The sequence below is a fragment of the Chelonia mydas genome, chromosome 1, assembly GCF_015237465.2.
Source record: "Chelonia mydas isolate rCheMyd1 chromosome 1, rCheMyd1.pri.v2, whole genome shotgun sequence".
Classification (NCBI taxonomy): domain Eukaryota; kingdom Metazoa; phylum Chordata; order Testudines; family Cheloniidae; genus Chelonia; species Chelonia mydas.
This window is the reverse complement of record NC_057849.1, coordinates 254,434,304-254,452,930: the sequence shown is the minus strand read 5'-3', so window position 1 is coordinate 254,452,930 and position 18,627 is coordinate 254,434,304. Positions and strand designations below refer to the sequence as shown.

Genomic DNA, 18,627 nt, shown 5'->3' with positions numbered 1-18,627 from the left:
TTACTATAAGACGAGTGCACAACGGATTGAAAGGCTGTACTCAAGGAGTAGTTATCAGTGGTCTGCAGTCAAACTGGGGGTATGTTTCTAGTGGGGTCCCACAGGGGTCAGTCTTGTATCTGGTATTATTCAATATTTTCATTAATGGCTTGGATAATGGAGTGGGGAGTATGCTTATAAAGTTTGCAGATGATACCAAGCTGGGAGGGGTTGCAAGCACTTTGGAGGACAGGATTAGAATTCAGAAGGACCTTGCCAAATTGGAGGATTGGTCCAATTTCAATAAAATAAAAGTCAATAAAGATAAGTGCAAAGTATCAGAGGGGTAACTGTGTTAGTCTGTATCCACAAAATCAATGAGGAGTCCGGTAGCACCTTAAAGACTAACCGATTTATTTGGGCATAAGCTTTCATGGTAAAAAACCCACTTCATCAGATGCATGGAGTGAAAATTACAGATGCACGCATAAATATACTGACACATGAAGAAAAGGGAGTTATCTTACAAGTGGAGAACCAGTGTTGACAAGGCCAATTCAATCAGGGTGGATGTGGTTCACTTCCAATACCTGATGAGGTGTCAATATCAAGAGGGAAAATTGCTTTTGTAGTGAGCCAGCCGCTCCCAGTCCCTATTCAAGCCCAAATTAATGGTGTTAAATTTGCACTTGCTACCCATGGCACACTTGGTGGCTGAGCTTTGTGACTTTGTCCTCACCCACAACCATTTCAGATTTGGGGACAAATTATACCTTCAAGTCAGCAGCACTGGTGTGGGTACCTGCATGGCCCCACAGTATGCCAACATTTTTATGGTTGACTAAGAACAATGCTTCCTCAGCTCTCGTCCCCTAGCGCCCCTCCTCTACTTGCGCTACATTGATGATATCTTCATCATATGGACCCACGGGAAGGAGGCCCTTGAAGAATTTCACCTGGATTTCAACAATTTCCACCCCACCATCAACCTCAGCCTGGACCAGTCCACACAAGAGATCCACTTCCTGGACACTACAGTGCAAATAAGTGACAGTCACATAACCACCACCCTATACCGGAAACCTACTGAACGCTATACTTACCTACAACATGCCTCCAGCTTCCATCCAGGACACATCACACGATCCATTGTCTACAGTCAAGCCCTAAGATATAACCAAATTTGCTCCAGTCCCTCAGACAGAGACAAACACCTACAAGACCTTTATCAAGCATTCTTAAAGCTACAATACCCACCTGGGGAAGTGAGGAAACAGATTGACAGAGTGAGACGGGTACCCAGAAATCACCTAGTACAGGACAGGCCCAACAAGGAAAAACAACAGAACACCACTGGCCATCACAAACAGCCCCCAGCTAAAACCTCTCCAGCACATTATCAATGATCTACAACCTATCCTGGAAAATGATCCCTCACTCTCACAGACCTTGGGGGGCAGGCCAGTCCTCACTTACAGACAGCCCCCCCAACCTGGAGCAAATACTCACCAGTAACTACACACTCCACCACAGAAACACTAACCCAGGAACCAATCCCTGTAAGAAACCCCATTGCCTACTCTGTCCCCATATCTACTCTAACGACACCATCATAGGACCCAACCACGTCAGCCACACCATCAGGGGCTCATTCACCTGCAAGTCTACTAATGCGATATATGCCATCATGTGCCAGCAATGCCCCTCTGCCATGTACATTGGCCAAACCGGACAGTCTCTATGCAAAAGAATAAATGGACACAAATCAGATATCAGGAATGGTAACATACAAAAGCCAGTAGAAGACTTCAATCTCCCTGGACATTCTATAACAGATTTAAAAGTAGTCATTCCTCAGGAAAAAAACTTCTAAAAACAGACTTCAAAGAGAAGCCACAGAACTACAATTCATTTGTTGATACGTGCAAAGTACTTCACGTAGGAAGGGAAAATCAAATGCACAACTACAAAATGGGGACTAGCTGCCTAGGTGGTAGCACTCGACCAGGTTTTGCTCTTGCTGAGCCAGTTCACTCCCCGGTGTAATTCAGTCTGAGCTCTCTCAAGGAATCCAGGGAAGCAGATTCCAGCAGGTTTAGTTGTTTTTTATTTCAAGCCACCTTAACAAATCAGAAACCCCTTCAAAGGCTGAGCAGTCCCTTCCCCAAATCCATCCCTCACACCGGGAAGTGCCACAACCCACTCTCCTGGCTCTTGCCTCAGGAATAGGAGGACTTCACACAGTCTCCCTTCTGTCCATATGGTTTTTAGAGCAACCCCTCTGTACAGTTGCTCCAGCAGAAAGTATTACGCACACAGCCCCCTCAGCTTTCAGGAGGGTCTGGCCATCTCACCCCTCCATTTCCTACTGCCCTCTTTTCTGAGGCTCAGCCAGTTACGGTCCAGCTCTTTTCCCAGGTGCAGCAGGTGAGGCTAATCAGCTAGTCAGCTAGCGGCAGGCCTCTGACCCCAGAGGAATGGTATCCCTTATACTGTCACAGGGTTATGGTGGATCACAAATTGAATATCAATCAACAATGTGATGCAGCTGAAAAAAAGGCTAATATCATTCTGGGGTCTATTAATGGGAGTGTTATAGGTAAGACATGGGAGATAATTGTCCCATTCTACTTGGCTCTGGTGAGGCCTCAGCAGGAGTGCTGGGTCAAATTCTGGGCGCCACATTTTAGGGAAGATGTGGACAAACTGGAGAGAGTCCAGAGGAGAGCAACAAAAATTAGAAAAAGTTTAGAAAACCTGACCTGTGAAGGAAGGTTAAAAAAACTGGAGAGAAAAGAAAACTGAGTGGGAACCTAAAAAGAGTTTTCAGATGTGTTAAGGGCTGTTATACAGAGGACGGGGATCAATTGTTTTCCATGTTCACTCAAGGCAGGACAAGAATAAATGGGCTTAATCTGCAGCAAGGAAGATTTAGGTTAGATATTAGGAAAAACTTTCTATCTATAAGGGTAGTTAAGCTCTGGAACAGGCTTCCAAAGGAGGTTGGAGGTTTTTAAGAACAGGCTGGACAAACACCTGTCAGGGGGCTGGACTTGGTGACCTCTCGAGGTCCCTTCCAGCCCTACTCTTCTATGATTCTGTGATTAACCTGCTTTAAATCAAGATGGGGCGTCTTTCTAAAATATAGGTTCGAGCTCAGCCATAAGTTATTGGGCCTGAAGCAGGAGCCCCTGGGTGAAAATCCGTAGCCTGTCTTATGCAGGAAGCCAGACTAGACGATCAGAATGGTCTCTTCTGACCTTATAATCGCTGACTCTGTGGAACCTTTGCCATGATGAAAAGCTACCCATGTATTTCTAGTCTTTGTTTTCTGTTGCTTTCCTCTGCTCAGTGCATTAGTCCATGTTGCCTCTCCTAGAGCTCTGCCCACGCACTACAGTCCTGACCCACAGCACCTTTCTGATGTGCTCTGTTCGCTATACCACATTGGTGCTCTGCTGATACACCTAAATCCTCGTGTACTCCCTTAGTCTCTCTTAAACAAAGCTGGCCAGTCTTGCCAAAAACGGGGCTGTGTGATGGGCACAATATGTGACAAGGCTGAGTGTCCCCCCCCCACCCGCCCAATTCATTTCACACATGACTTGTCCTATATTTGATGCCAGGACTCCAGAGGCAAAATGGCCTGGTCTCTTAACCCTCACACCACGTGGGCGTCTCAGCCTGGGTAGACAGACTCGCGCTAGCGGGGCCGAGCTCTGGCGCTAACAGTAGCGGTGTGGATGTTGCCGCTAAGGCTCTCACGCCCACGTGACCCTTGGGTCTGAGCTCGGGGCGCCAGCCTGAGTCTCTGCTGGAGCCACAAGGTCCCCACTGCTATTTGCAGTTAGCTCGAGCCCCGCTAGCGCGAGTCTGACTGCCCCGCCCAGGTGGGGAGGCTTGCTGCCAGCTGCAGTGCAGACATACCCAAAGTCCCTTTCTCCTCTACCACATGGTGTTTCCAGTTGAAGCCCCCTTGTGACTAGTGGTGGGTATTGCTGAGGGATAAGAGACCCGCTCTTTCCCTTTGCCTTGCTTTTCTGAATCCCACCCGTTTCCTCCGGGTGCTTTGGTCTTAGTGTGCTCGGCGAAATTCCAGTGTCAGGAGGACAGCACTTGCATAGAGTTCACCAAGGTCTGCGACCAACACCTGGACTGTGTCAACGGGAGCGACGAGGAGCAGTGCAATGAAGGTAGGGAGGGGAGACTGCTGGGTAGCGATAAAGTTCCCCCTATCAGCTAACAATGCAGGCAATGTTGTTGTAGCCGTGTCAGTCCCCGGATTTTAGAGGGACAAGGGAGGTGAGGTAATAGCTTTTATTGGACCAGCTTTTGTTGGTGAGAAGTTGGTCCAATCAAAGATGTTACCTCACCCACCTTGTCTCTCTAATAAGCTACTGATAATATTCCTCTGCTGAGTCCCAGATCAGGACCCTGCTACCAGCTAACACCAAAGTACAGCTAGTAACATTCTCTCTCTTAACCTACCAGCTAATACAGGGGTATTACTGAGGGAACTCCCACCCATTAATCTAGGGGTTCACCCAGGCAGAAGGTTGATGTGCAGTTTTTTGGCTGCCCCATGCTCTCCACTGAAATCCTCCAACCCTCATTCAAGTCTCTCCCCTTTACTCCCCCAACCAACTTCATCTTTCCAGGAGTCCCCTGCGGGCCTTTCACTTACCAGTGTGCAGACAGGAGCTGCGTGAAGAAACCCAACCCTCAGTGCGACTCCACCACTGACTGCAAGGACTCGTCTGATGAGAAGCATTGTGGTGAGGAGTGAGAAGGGAGGGCACTATCCTAGGCACTGCCAGGGGGAAACTCCCACTCCTGGAGTTAAGAACAGTGCTGTCTGGGCCCTGCTGTGAGGAACCTCGCTGTACCAGAGCCCTGGTTTGCACTGCTGGAGTCATGGTTGCCAGTAATGGGACGCTGCTCCGAGGAAGCTCACATTAACAGAACACTGACTGGCACAGACCGGGCACTGCTGAGAGGAAGCTCACAGCACGGGTGTCCCAGCTGCTGCTGACTGACCTCAAGCATGTGGGAAAGGTGGTGCAGGGTTCACCTGTGTTAATAATAGGGAAAAACCTCACACTGGAATTTTCAGTCACCTCAGTCCTGACATACTATAAAATGGCTCCAGCCAGTGCCAGGCAGGGTGTAAATGGCCAAGGGTATAAATGGTGTAAATGGCAGACTGGAAAGTCAGTAAAGCAAAGGGGAAGGGCAGACATGATGTACATTTGCCCCTTGTCTTCCTATGTCTTCCTCTCCTTAGACTGTGGATGGCAGGCCCCTCTGAACCGGATTGTGGGTGGCGCCAATTCTGTAGAAGGGGAGTGGCCATGGCAGGCTAGCCTTCAGGTCCGCGGGAGCCATATTTGTGGTGGAACGCTGATTGCCGATCGGTGGGTGGTCTCGGCTGCTCACTGCTTCCAGGATGACAGGTAAATGGTGAGGGAAGAGCGCTGTGGAGGAGACCGAGTTCAGACTGCTTTCACATCAAAGCCGGTTGGGTCTCAGCATAAACCAACTTGGAACCACGTCACAGAATGGCCACTCACTTCGGAACCATTGACGGTAGTGGCTCAGAGCTGGAGCAAGGAGGTCAGGCCTGGGAAGCCCTGCTGGAGATGTGTGTGTATGAGGGCAAGACTGTGGTAGCAGGGAGGTGCTGAGGTGCTCTGGGAAGGCATAGAGGGGAGGGAAGCTTGCATAGTTCCCATCCGCTCTGTGCTTGGCTCTGGTTCCACCATGGTCATGAACCCTAAAAACATACACAATTGGACTTTTCTCCTTCATGCAAGAAAAGAGTAAATGGGGACTCACAGGGGGAAGCCCAGCCTAGCTTTATGTGTGAGAGCATTGGTGGAGCTCAAGCTACCAGCACATTGGCCTCTCACCCGATAGGTGTTAGGCGAGTGATGACTTGCAACCCCCTGGGAATCTTCTCATTTAAAGGTTTCAGAGTAGCAGCCGTGTTAGTCTGTATTCGCAAAAAGAAAAGGAAGACTTGTGGCACCTTAGAGACTAACCAATTTATTTGAGCATAAGCTTTCGTGAGCTACATGCATCCGATGAAGTGAGCTGTAGCTCACGAAAGCTTATGCTCAAATAGATTGGTTAGTCTCTAAGGTGCCACAAGTACTCCTTTTCTTTTTTCTCATTTAAAGTGGGCCTCAAGCTTTGCTGTCACTCATGTCACAGCCCTCTAGAGGTGACTCGTAGTAAATAATTATATATGGTAGCACCCAAAGGCCTTAATTAGAATGGAGCCCCATTTTGCTGGGAACTTGGGCAAGCACCGAAGAGAGAAAATCCCTGCCCAGAGGAGCTTACCATCCAGAGACACACACAGACGAAGGGTAGAGGAAATGGCTACAACAGCCCAGCAGATGAATCTGGTGGAACACTAGCACCGCTTTGCTAGTTATGTATTTTGTAGGGTGGGGCTTGTTTTTATTACTATTATTATTTTGTCCTGGGGTTAGAGGTAGGGAGGAAGAAAAGGGGAAGAGGAATAGTCACAGTTGGGCATGCGCCCAGCTAGGACCAGCAGGCTGGGGTTCAGAGGCATCATGGCAGAGATGAACCTTAAGGAGGGATTTGATGGAGGATAAGGTGGCCAGGGCCGGCTCTACAGGTTTCGCCGCCCCAAGCGGTGAAAAAACTGCCGCCGCAGATGCCAAAAGGGAGAAGCTGCCGCCGAATTGCTGCTGCGGCCGGCGGGACAGAGGAGCTGCCGCCGAATTGCCGCCTCCGTGGAAACACTGCTGCCCCTTTCTAACTACTGCCCCAAGCACCTGCTTGGAACGCTGGTGCCTTGAGCCGGCCCTGAAGGTGGCAGCTGTTTGGAGAGTTTGTCAGGGAGTATTTCCCATGCATTAGGGGCAGCGTGGGAGAAGGCACAGAGGTGGAAGGGACCGTGTGTCCAAACAATAGGCCTCTTACAGTTTTTTTCCCCCGGTCTTCTCCACTGTGTTTTCTTCTCTGCCCTTCACCCTCCCACTTGGAACATGCTCTCCCCTCTCCCATCCCCTTAGGCATGCTAGCTAATCTATCTAAACATCTCCACTGCTCCACCTCCAGTCCCCACCTCTCTTGGCTTTTCCCAGTAGGAGGTATGTGCTATTTAATCTATGCTCCCATTTAGGGCTGTTCCTCCTTGTAATGTACCCTTGCTCAACTGAAGGGTATGTCTGCACCACTGGAGTGTGGACACTACAGTGACAGAAGGGGTTCTTCCATCACTGCAGTAAATCCTAGTTAGGTTGGTGGAAGAATTCTTCCATTGAGTTAGCGCTGTCTACACTGGGGCTTAGGTTGGCTTACCTACGTCTCTCAGGGGTGTGAATTTTTCACACTGCTGAGCGACGTAGCTAGGTCGACCTACGTTTTCAGTGTAGACCAGCCCTCAGATATGTCTTTCCCCTCCTTTACATCCCTCCCTCTCTGACCTTTTCACAGAGCTGTCACTTTCCCCATGCTCCCTTCCTTTCCTTTGCCGGTCCGTTGTCTCTCTGATTTTCCAGCCTTCTCCTCACTTCCCTCACTCTCCTTCATTTCCCCCAATTTCTCACTCTCCCTTTTTGTGCTGCACGCCCCACCTGTCTCTCTAACACCGACACCCTTTTTCTCCCCTTGCCCCCAGTAGATTGGCTTCCCCATCCATCTGGACTGTCTACCTGGGCAAGTACTTTCAGAATGTCAGCAGCCAGAATGAGGTGTCCTTCAAGGTGAGCCGCCTCCTCCTGCACCCGTATTATGAGGAGGACAGCCACGACTACGATGTGGCCCTGCTCCAGCTTGACCACCCAGTTATCAACTCGTCCTTCATTCAGCCCATCTGCTTGCCCGCCCACTCCCACCTCTTTGAACCTGGCCTCCGTTGCTGGATCACTGGATGGGGGGCTCTCAAGGAAGGAGGTACATGCAGGATGTTTGCTGCTCTTGTTAGGATCCTCCTTTCCTCCAGGGTTTACGGGGGCAGGGGGGGGGATTTTTCAAAGGCAGTTAGACACCCAGCTCCCATGAAAAGTTGGGCTAATTACTCTTTCTGCCTTTGAAAATCTCCTCCCAAATAAATAAATTCTGTTGTGATGCTAGGAGGCTCACCTCAGGGTTTGGTTGCTTCAGTATGGGATAATGTTCTTGGCAAGAATCTGACACAGGGTCCCTCAAACAAAAGTCAGAGAATGTTGCAGTTCCAAGCTCCTTGAAAGATAATGGAAAGCTTTGATATGCCAGTGCCCTTTCCCCCTTTACCTACTGCAACTGCAATCTACCCTAATGGTGCCCTCCAGCTCTCCCTAGTGGATCATCATATTGCATCATGCAGAATTATCACATATGGATGTAACATCACAGCATGAAGACAGACTAGCACGAGTCCCCCAAAAGATGAGAGATTTTAACTGTCTGGGCTTGCAGGACCTAGGACAAACTCATGACAGTATGGGTCATCCTGGGAGGACTGGGATGGGAAGGTGCACTGCTCTGGGACGGCTCTCAGCTGGAGGCGTTGGGTCCAAAGACCTAGAGAAGGGTCTTTGTCAGCAAGTGAAGGGAGCATGAAGGATTTTTGTAGCTATAATTCTTTACGGGGAGCTATATGTGTGCATGGTGTATTACACACACAACAACATAGTCTCCCAAGGGAAGCAGTAGAAGCCAAAAGTGGCTGGTGCCCCTGACTGTCAGAAAAAGCTGAGCTCCTGCACTCTGAAAATCAGGCCCCTTCAAGACGCTGAGCATCCCAAATATGGAGGCACACAAAATCAGGTGTCACTTTGGAAAATGTAACACCCCTCCTCAACCTAGGTCATTTAAAACTACACTGGACAAAGCACTAGTAAAAGTACACTAAGGAAGAATCCTACCCTGGCAGGGAACTGGGCTAAATGACCTACAGTGACAGGTTCCGTCCATATAATAGCTATAATTCTCTGACTGATGAAAAGTGTCCAAATTCTAACCTGTTGTAGACTGGTACAACTCCTTTGGGAGTGTTGAACCCAGTTATATCAGGTTTCAGTTGCAGTGCCCTGCCAATGAGCTTAGTGTTTAATTCAGACAGGTAAGTATGAAACACGGGGAAAGAATTCCCAGGGCAATATTGTCATGAAGATCAATGCTGGACAGCTTTGTGAAAGGAGTGGGCAAGGAGGAGCAGGAGCTCTCTTGGCAGACAAAAAGGCTAGAGATGTTCCAGACTTGGAACACAAGGGATGGCGTGAGAGAAGGTGTGGAGCTGAGGTCAAGAAAAGGAGCCAGAGCGCAATAACGAGAGAGGCCTGAGAAGAGCAGAGCTGGCTGCAGGGACAACATTGGGCCCAGATATAGCCCTGCACTTGTGCAGGGATAAGGCACCATCAGACAGATGGAGGGGCTGCAGCTTGAACTTCCTCCAATCAGCAGCTGCAGGAGCCAGTGCAGCCCCTGAGGGCTGTCCTAACTTATGCCCCTGGTGAGAGGGTCACTACAGCCTGCTGCACTCATACAGTATTGCCCATGTGCCTCCTGCAGGGCTGGTGCAACCACTAGGCAAACTAGGCAGCTGCCTAAGCCGCCAAGTGGTTGGGGGCGGCCAAAAGTGCGCTCCGCGGAGGCGGTGGAGCGGAGGTGAGCTGGGGTCGGGGGGGGGTGCCTGCAGCAAGTAACAGGGGAGGGGGATAGCAGGAGCAAGGTGGAAGTTTCGCCTAGGGCATGAAACATCCTTGCACCGGCCCTGGCCTCCTGTTCCCCTCATAGAGCTGGTTGGGACAGTCATGGAGACTTAGCAGTTTGGATGAAGTTTTCATCAGAAAGATTCTGCCTTATTCAGAGAGATCTGGGATGAAAACCTCTGCTCTGAATCAGACAGGACAGGGACTTGAACCTGAGTCTCCCAGCTCCCTAGCCAGTGCCCTAACCAACAGGCCACATACCCACGCTACTTCCTGAATTGAAAAGTTCTGGTTTGGATCCAAAACCGGACAGTTCAACACAATTCTGTTTTCATGGGGATGTTCAGAAGGCCATGTTTTCAATCCACTGTGGGACGAAAACAAGTTCTGAAAGCTCAACAAGTTGCTGCAAAATGGAATTGTCATCCTCCAGACAGCTCTGTTACACTAATAAAAATGATACCAACAGGATCTTGTAAGAGGGACAAGGCAAATTGCCACGTTTATTGTAAATACAACAAAATATTCCTATATGCAATTTCTATATAGATCCATTCACACACACAGACATTCACACACAGGTTCTACATAAAGGTTGTTATAGTCACCAGCCTAGATGTTGCTCGTGCCAAGTCACTGGCCAGGTGGCCTGGACATGAGAGTGGAGCCGAGTCATTGTCAGATGCGCATCCGATGCTCCTGGAGGGTGGTCGTAGAACCAGACTCAAAGAACACAGTCCCTGGACCCAATTTTTATAGGTCTCTGGTTCAATACAAGTCTATGGAAGTTGCTTCATCATGCTGAATTTACAATTGAGATGACCATCAATCAGCTCAATCAGCAGGTGGTACATCCATGACGGCTCCATGATGGCTAGGTGTTATCTTCTCGTTCTTCCTTGATGCGTTTTGGGTGGATTCCGGTTCGCCCTCCGGGGGTCATCCGGTTATCTCCACTTTGCATATTCTTCGGCCCATCGATATCAAGGTTGAAATTTTTAGGATTAGGCTGGCACCATTTACTAACCAATTATTTCCCTGCTTCAGGCTCTCAATTCTATGCACTCATCATTCATTCTTTTACTTAACAACACAATCTATGGCTCTTGATTCATTTAACAAGTTTTATCCCACTATCTATTTTTCCCTCTTTGGATACCAAGATTTACATAGGCATGACAAGGGGCCCCCGCGGGGGAAGAGCATCAGGGTGTTGTTTTAAAGAACAACATTGTTTCCTCAAAGTTCTTATCACTTTCCAGAACAGACTCTTTGTCCTGTACCGGCCTGAAATAATTAGCACTTTGGCCTTGCATTTGTTACAGAGTGAAATTGATAAGAACAGATTTAATAATTTTATTAAGATAATGTTGAAATAAAAAATGGTACAGAGTTCAAGGCTTCTATTCCATCTCCCTGTTCCAAAAATCCATTTAATATATAGTCCTCAGATAGAGGACATATCAGATATTAAACTGATAAGAACACATACTACACTTGATCTTAGCCAAAATTCAGCAGCATGGAACTGATGTTCATACCTTTTTACAATACCTATATAGTCTTTTGTCTATCTTTATTTCTACTACTACATAATTATAATTCTATCATACTTATATAACTTTGAGGGCGACCCAACAGCTCTACTCCCCTCATGCCCTGCTGGTGCAAAGAGCTGCAGGGTAATGCTGACTAGGGACCAGTTGTGTAGAGCCTTGTGGGTGAAGTGAGAAGTAAAAGGTGAGAAGCTAAGGTAAGGATTAGGGGAGGGGGGAAGATGTGATGCAAGTGGAGGACAAGATGGTGATCCAAGGGGCAGCTCTTTCCATGAACCGGAGAGAGAGAGAGGTGAGATGTGGCTGTGGTCTGGGGATAACAGGAAGAGGCGGGGAGCTCTGCTGTTACTGACCCACTGCTCTTGTTCCATATCTAGGGCAACTGAGTAACATCCTGCAGAAGGTGGATGTGCAGCTGATCCAGCAGGACATCTGCAGTGTGGCCTATCACTACCAGATCTCTCCCAGAATGCTTTGTGCCGGCTACCGCAAGGGCAAGAAGGATGCCTGCCAGGTGACAGAGGAGATGTGGGACACTTCCACCTTAAAGGGGGATCGTCCAGCAATGGATGAGGGCTGGGGAGGGTTTTTTTTTCCCTGAACATGCGCTATAGCTTTGAATAAGGTGTATATTGATTCCAAGAGGTTAGAAGAAAGACCTTCTTGCCCCAACTGCAGGTCACATCCTGCTCATGCTTATCCTCCGGTGCAAACGCAGAAACTTTTCAGTTTCTTAGGATTATATCCAGTCTCCCATGAGCTCCGCATAGTGCTGGAACCTTGGTGGAGCCACACACAGCTCCATAGGGAAGATTATCCACTTCCTCCTGTGGGTCCTCCCCACAGTTAGGAATGCTGGTGACAATATAGCTTGGATTTTCCCTTTTCAGGCCATTACGTCCTCTTCAGCCACTCCTCTGCTTTCCTACTCCAAGCAACTTCCCCGTCATCTGCCTGAAGACTGTTCCCATAACTCACCCCACCCCAGCATGTGCTGATTGGTGCTGCTGCTCTCTGCCTGCTCCTACATTACCCTTCATCCCCAGGGAATTCCACTGGCACGCCATTAATTTTAGGATCCAGTTCAAATTTACAATTGGCAAAGCCCTCCCTAGACTTGCTCCAGCCTGTTTCCTCCTGAGGCCCTTCCACTGACTAGAAGAATAAGCAAGAGACTTATTGGGAAAGGGGACACATGGCCGAGGATGTGCTAGTGGCCAATACCTTTTCTTAGAAGTCTTGGGTTTCCGATTCTGTCCTACACTCATCTGCCTGAGATACTTAGCTCCATTGGGGGTGCTGCTGAGGCCTTGGGCAATGGGATGGAGGGGTTGAATTGCAGCCTGAAGATGAGAGGAAGTAGAGGAAATGTATTCTCAAAGTACGTGCTAGTTCTTCATCATGCTCCACCCCCATCACTTTAGTGTTCTGATGGTTCTTTGTTTCCTTCTGCCTCTAGGGTGATTCCGGAGGTCCCCTTGTCTGCAAGGAGCCCAGTGGCAGGTGGTTCCTGGCTGGCCTGGTGAGCTGGGGGCTGGGTTGCGCACGTCCAGATACTTACGGGGTCTATACCAGAATCACCAGGGTGCTAGGCTGGATGAAACAGACAATGAGCTGAGGGATGTCCCCCTGTGCCTTCCCCACTAGGCACAGGCTGCTCTGTTACCTGTTCCTGACATTGATCACTTGTCTCCAGAGTGTTAAGAAAGACAGAGATTATGTTTTGGGATGGGGTGAAAGTAAATCTTCCCCTGGGGGTATGTGAGGACAAGTGGGAAGCCCCTCCACCCTCTCCAAGAAATGCCCAGTCTTGTATTAAGGCCAGGCACACAAAGATCTCTGGTGCATTAAGGGGGAGGATGGAAAGATGGGGGCCCTGAGCAGATGCTTTCTGGACAGGAGCATGGGGGAGACTAACTTTACATGAACTACATGATTCATCCCCAGTCCCAACACTGGAACATTTGCTGCAAGAAAATCTGACTGATGTAGATAGAAATGAGATTCCAGTAACTGTGATATCAATCCGTCTCTTTCTCCTTCCCTGCCATTCATTCTTCCCCTCCCCCCACGCCTCCTCCTCTCCCATCTCTATAATTGCTTCTTTCTTTAGCTAGAGGGTGTAGTTAGGTTCAACAGGGCAATTATTTGTCTATTACAGCCTCCAAGACATGATCCATCACTTTTCCCGAGTACATGTCACTGCCTTGGTGCTGTAATTTCACCATCATTTTATGCTGCAATTGGACTCCCTCCAGGCAGAATTCTTGGCCACTGAGTACATAACATCTGTGCAACCTCCTACCCGCTCCCTTGAATTCATTTAATACCTTTAACACAAAAGATCTTCCTTCACTTCCATTCTGTGTTGCTAGCAAGTGAGGGGAGAAGGCAGCAAGCAAAGTATTTTAGATGGTGATGGCTATGTATTTATAAAGAAATATTATGGGCCAATGTCTGGAATTGGGAATAAAAATAATTATTTTTTTGCTCTGCAATTTTCTCTCTGTTTAATTCTCTCTGGGTTGAGAATGTGTCTGCCAGCCTAGAATTCCATACGAAGCAACTCGATGAGACCAGATTAGAGAACCTCAAAAAGAGACCAACACCTCCCTCTCAGCTACAGCCTGGGGACAGCATGAACCAGCTGTAATCTGTGTGGGTGCTTATACAGTGCCCATCACTGTGGTGTGAACTGCAACAGAAAGAAGTTCCCCCATCAGCCCTGCTATACACACTTGGGGAACTACAGGCAGAAAAGGGAGGCCCAGCCAGGCTCCCTGGGACTGTGGGAATGTCTCTATCACTTTAGCCAGGAACCAGGAGAACATCCCCTTCTACCCCTGAGAATGGAAGACAACGTGTATGCAATAAATATCAGTACTTAGGTACATTAGGGTCAGAGTAGGTGACCAGGAGCACAGGCCAGGGCCAAGCCTCCAGGCTGAGCTACACCCAGCAAGCAACTTTTGTATCATGCGTGTTTATGAATTTTATCCTGGGCCGCGTGAGCAATGGAAACGGCTTCCTTAGCCCAGCATCATTCCACTGGGCCCATAAGTCTCCTGGCCAACAGAGTGCTGAGTACAGAGACTCCACTCACATGCACATCCTGCTGCACCTGCCGTTCCTGAACAAAGGGGTGGGGAAGGAAGACTGGCCAAGAGTGGATGCGTTCTAATGTCAGTTAATCTGAGGCCTCAACCCAAACTCTCGGGTCCTTCCCACAAGCACCAAAGTGCTCTGGCAAAAAGGAGAGGAGACAGCCAGTAATGGACAGTGACATTTATTCAGGAGTTATAACACAGCATCCTCAGACACTGCAGAAACACCCCATGCCCAGAAGCCCTGGCAGGCATCTCCTTCCTAGAACAGTCAGAAGCTACATCAGAAGCCAGGTATGCCATGCCGTATTCCTGCCTCTTTCACCCCCATTGAAATTAAATCTCTCCCTGCAGGGCCTCTGTGTGTGTATTACCCAGCAAAGGATCAAGGCTGCCCCTTTACTCCTTGTGCTAAGCACAGAGGCTATCCGGAGAGAGGCAGGGATTCCCCATTTGCCCCCTGGTGACAAGCACAGCTCAACTGCCCTCCCCAACAGTGGCTCTGACAGTGAATCAGACACACAGGCCTGAATCTAGTCAGCAGGTCGGGGTAGGAAGGAAGCGTGTAGCTGCTGAGTTCTGTCCTCCCCAGCAAGGGTCACTGTGACCAGTGCTTAATTTATAGCGAAAGAGGTGCCGGGGCTCAAGCAATGATTTACTTTCAAAACTGATGCGGCAAGTCCAGAGGTGCCGGGGCTATGAACTGCCAAGCCTAGAGATGCCGGGGCTCAGCCCTGGCACAAATTAAGCACTGACTGTGACCCTAAGGAAGGGGAATCCTGTGGGCCTGGGGAGATTGCAGGGTGTGGATTACATCCCCTGCAGCAAGTCAGACACACAGGCGGGGGTATCTGCCTTTCTCAGGGGGGATGCGAGCGTGAGCTTCAGAAACGATATTCCAAAACAGAACTTTAAAAACAAAAAGAAAAGGAGTACTTGTGGCACCTTAGAGACTAACCAATTTATTTGAGCATAAGCTTTCGTGAGCTACAGCTCACTTCATCGGATGTAGCTCACGAAAGCTTATGCTCAAATAAACTGGTTAGTCTCTAGGGTGCCAGAAGTACTCCTTTTCTTTTTGCGAATACAGACTAACACGGCTGTTACTCTGAAACCTTTAAAAACAAAGGCAACAAGTTGAGGGTGAGGAGTGGAGTCACTGCGACGCTTTCCCCCAGAGGGCTACCATAAACTACAGTACAAAAATAAAGATTTTAAATGGAAATTAAAAGGCTGGAGTTGATCGTTGGCATCACATCCTGAGGCCTCTGGCTTGTAACAACTAGAAAACGAGAGAGAGACAAAGAACAAAACCAAAGGCAGAGAGAAATCGAGCATGGAGGAGAGAGGGAGAGCAACACAAATCGAGAGGAAGAGGAAAAGCAAAGTGACAGGAGATGAGAGAACAGAAAAGAAAGAGACATGAAAAAGGAGGGAGGGAGAGAAAGAGAGAGGAAGGAAAATCCATGTGAGTAAAATATACTGACTCAGTATAATTCTCAGGCCCCACAGCTAAGGGCAGAGAGACCCCTAAACAGAGGGATGGAGAGAGCCTGGCAAATACCAGAGAACCAATGACTCCCCCTAATCTAAGGGGTGTGGGAAGAGGGGTTCAGGAACCCCCAATTTAGCACAAATCCTGTAAACACCCTAAAAAGATAGAAGCAAGGCCCCTTTCTCAGGCCTCCTCACCCCCTTCACCACACAACTAGGGCAGTGAGCCCAAGTTCTCTCTCTCTCTGCCAAAAATTGGGGCACACTTCACACAGAGCTGCCTAGTTTCTATTTTCATCCCCAGAACGCTTACCCTGTCAGAATCTGCTGGGAAACGCCCACCTGGCAAAGGTTGCTTTTAAAGGCAGGGAAATATATGGAAATCCTCATGCAAAATATTCTTTCATCTATCAAGAGGAGGATTAAACAGCAGCTTCTGGGGAAAAGTCCTGTGTTCACATATGCCAGGCAGAAATACAGCATTCTCCCCAGCCCCCCATCTATCTTCCTTGCCCTTGTTTCCATCCCTCTCAATGTCTCACAGCTTTGCTCTTCCTTCTGCTACCAGAGCCTCTAGTCCAGAACTGTAAGGCCTGCTTAAAAAGTAAGACACACACAAAGAGAATCAGAAAAGCACAGAGTAAGGAAAGAATCAACCACTCCCTGCCCCCACCAAAGACCTACAAACCAGGGCCAGATCCATAAGAGGGGAGGAGATGAGAGTCACTCATGCAGAGCTCAGAGTCATATCTGAGAGTGCAGACAGGTAACACACCTGCAGAGGAGGAAGAGTGAGGAGCAGGAGGAGACAGGATCCTGAGCAGGGAGCACACAGGACCCCAGAAGTGGAAGGTGAGAGAGGAGGCAGGAAACCAGGTACACGAGGAGAGAGAGTGAGGGAAGAGGGGAGTGGAGGGAGGGATTCTTGGGGAAAGAACTGTGTGGAAGGGAGGAAGTAGGAGAGAGGTGACAAGAACCCCATGGGCGGGAAGGGAGCAGGAGAGGGAATCTGGACAGGAGAAAGAATTAGCAGAATCCCGAGTAGACTAATTTGCTGCAAATAAAAATAAAAAAAATAAAAAGTTAAATATAAAGTAGCAGCCATGTGTAATAGATCTCCCACCTGTACCACTGTGACCTTAGCCCCACTGCATCCCCTGCTCCCTGGAGTGGTTCCCTCAGCCCCTTCCCTACTGCTTCCCTGACACTAGCTGTGTGGACTCTCACCAGTCGGGAACGGACGGCTTTATGGTTGGGTTTTTATTATTATCATTTTCCTCAGGGATTTGATGCACCTTTCTCCTCTGCCTCTGCCTCCTCCTCCTCCTGCTCCTGCTCTTCCTCCTCTGGATCCTCCTCTGTGCTCTGCGGCCCAGCGTGCAGTACAAAGGGAAGAAAGATCGGAGACACTTGCAAGACCTGCCATGGTGATTCTTGTTCATGCGCAAGGGCTCAAAGCAGCGGCCAGATTTGCATATAGGGAGGAATGGCCTGAAGACCTTTAGGGTTCAGAGAAATTCAGGCTCTCTCTGGAACCCTGAGCGGGGATTGCCCATGGGAATCAGGCAGGTACGTCTCCCCACATAGAAATGCAGAGGGTTGTCAGGGACTGATGGATTTTGGTCCTTCCCATGTTCTGTGTCTACCAAGAAAGAGTGCCCATGTCTACCAAGAAAGTGTGCCCCAAGGGAGTTTCCCACCTCCCTCTCTGGCCTGAAGGTGAGGAGGGTGCCTCCCATTTCCACACACCACAACTCAGTGGAGAAAGCGTTCCTCGCTCTCCAGAAAGAGGATACGGTGCTCTAGTCAGCAAACAAAGGTACCCACTGCAAAGCATTCTGGGTATTCACACACTGATGGGTCTGATGATAGTGACACACTCAGCGTGGGTAGGAGATGAGGAGGCAGACTGGGGAGGCACAAGAAGGACAGAGGTACCTTGTTATAGTGATTTGCCACACATACAAGGTCCTGTTCGTTAGGAGGTAGCGCTTCATGACTCTGAACAAAGGGACAGGCCATGACATTTCACCACCTGGTTAGCTCACCGCTGAGCGGGAGGGAGGAAACAGAGAAGAGGCTCTTATGGTGATGAAGATAAGCCATTAACACGGACGGTGAAGTGCAGGTTGGTCTCACCTTGGCTTTGTGGCTAGGCTCAGAGCTCAGGCCATTGGGTGAGTTGTACAGCTCTTTGGAGACCACGCACAGGAACTCTGTCTGGTCCTCATTCCCATAGTTATAGGATGACCCGATATTCACCAGCTGGAAATCACAAAAGGAACAAAGTCAAAGATCTCACGCACACTTCGCTACATGTCCACTTCTCACTGGGAACAGGGATATGGACAACGCCCTTAGGGAGCATGGAGTCAGATACTCATGTGCTACTCCCATCAAGAAACCAGAGGGACTGAGGACTAAACAGAGGCTGTGACACAGAGAGCTGCGGGTGGAGCTGCTGTAACACAAAGAACTGTAACCTCACTCAGATTCCTTCAGGCTCCCCAGAGAAGAGGTGGCAGAGAAATGAGATCTACTTAGTGATGAGCTGCCAAAATCTTAACAACCAGTTCCCTCCTCACCCCACGAGGGGGTTGTGGCCCGTGCCCGCCCCCCCCGGGACCCCTGCCCCATCCACCCCCCTCCCCTGTCCCCGGACTGCTCTCAGAACCGGGAACGATTGGGGGGGGGGGGGGGGAGAAGCAGAGTGGGGGCAGAGCGTAACTCAGGGGCAGAAGTGGAGCGGAGGTGAGCTGGGGCCGGAGTGGGGAGCTGCCGGTGGGTGCTCTGCACCCACCAAATTTTCCCCGTGGGTGCTCC

At 49.3% G+C, this 18,627-nt stretch overlaps 2 protein-coding genes and 1 non-coding gene across 12 annotated transcripts in view; 1 reads left to right on the top strand and 2 right to left on the bottom strand.

The window, feature by feature from the left end:
• TMPRSS6 (transmembrane serine protease 6) overlaps nt 1–13,698 on the top strand; it is a 32,616-nt gene extending 18,918 nt beyond the window's left edge. The window contains exons 12-17 of the mRNA XM_007062669.4: nt 4,059–4,172; nt 4,638–4,754; nt 5,264–5,432; nt 7,637–7,911; nt 11,584–11,720; nt 12,666–13,698. Of these exons, the coding sequence (XP_007062731.2) occupies nt 4,059–4,172; nt 4,638–4,754; nt 5,264–5,432; nt 7,637–7,911; nt 11,584–11,720; nt 12,666–12,824 (971 nt within the window). The 3' untranslated portion in view covers nt 12,825–13,698. The remainder of the gene's footprint in view (nt 1–4,058; nt 4,173–4,637; nt 4,755–5,263; nt 5,433–7,636; nt 7,912–11,583; nt 11,721–12,665) is intronic.
• KCTD17 (potassium channel tetramerization domain containing 17) overlaps nt 5,322–18,627 on the bottom strand; it is a 21,098-nt gene continuing 7,792 nt past the window's right edge. For 2 of the 10 annotated variants that reach the window (XM_027825074.3, XM_043542873.1), the window contains exons 5-6: nt 17,944–18,069; nt 14,477–17,169 (exon numbers count right to left, since the gene is read on the bottom strand). In XM_027825074.3, coding sequence (XP_027680875.3) covers nt 17,083–17,169; nt 17,944–18,069 — 213 coding nt within the window. In that variant the 3' untranslated portion in view covers nt 14,477–17,082. Of the gene's footprint in view, nt 5,454–14,476; nt 18,070–18,627 lie in introns of those variants that run through there. The other 8 variants (XM_027825073.3, XM_043542871.1, XR_006289570.1 and 5 more) reach the window with 7 other exon arrangements.
• On the bottom strand, nt 11,000–11,183 carry LOC114020146. The gene has a single exon (XR_005223914.1). It is a non-coding gene; the product is annotated as a U2 spliceosomal RNA (small nuclear RNA).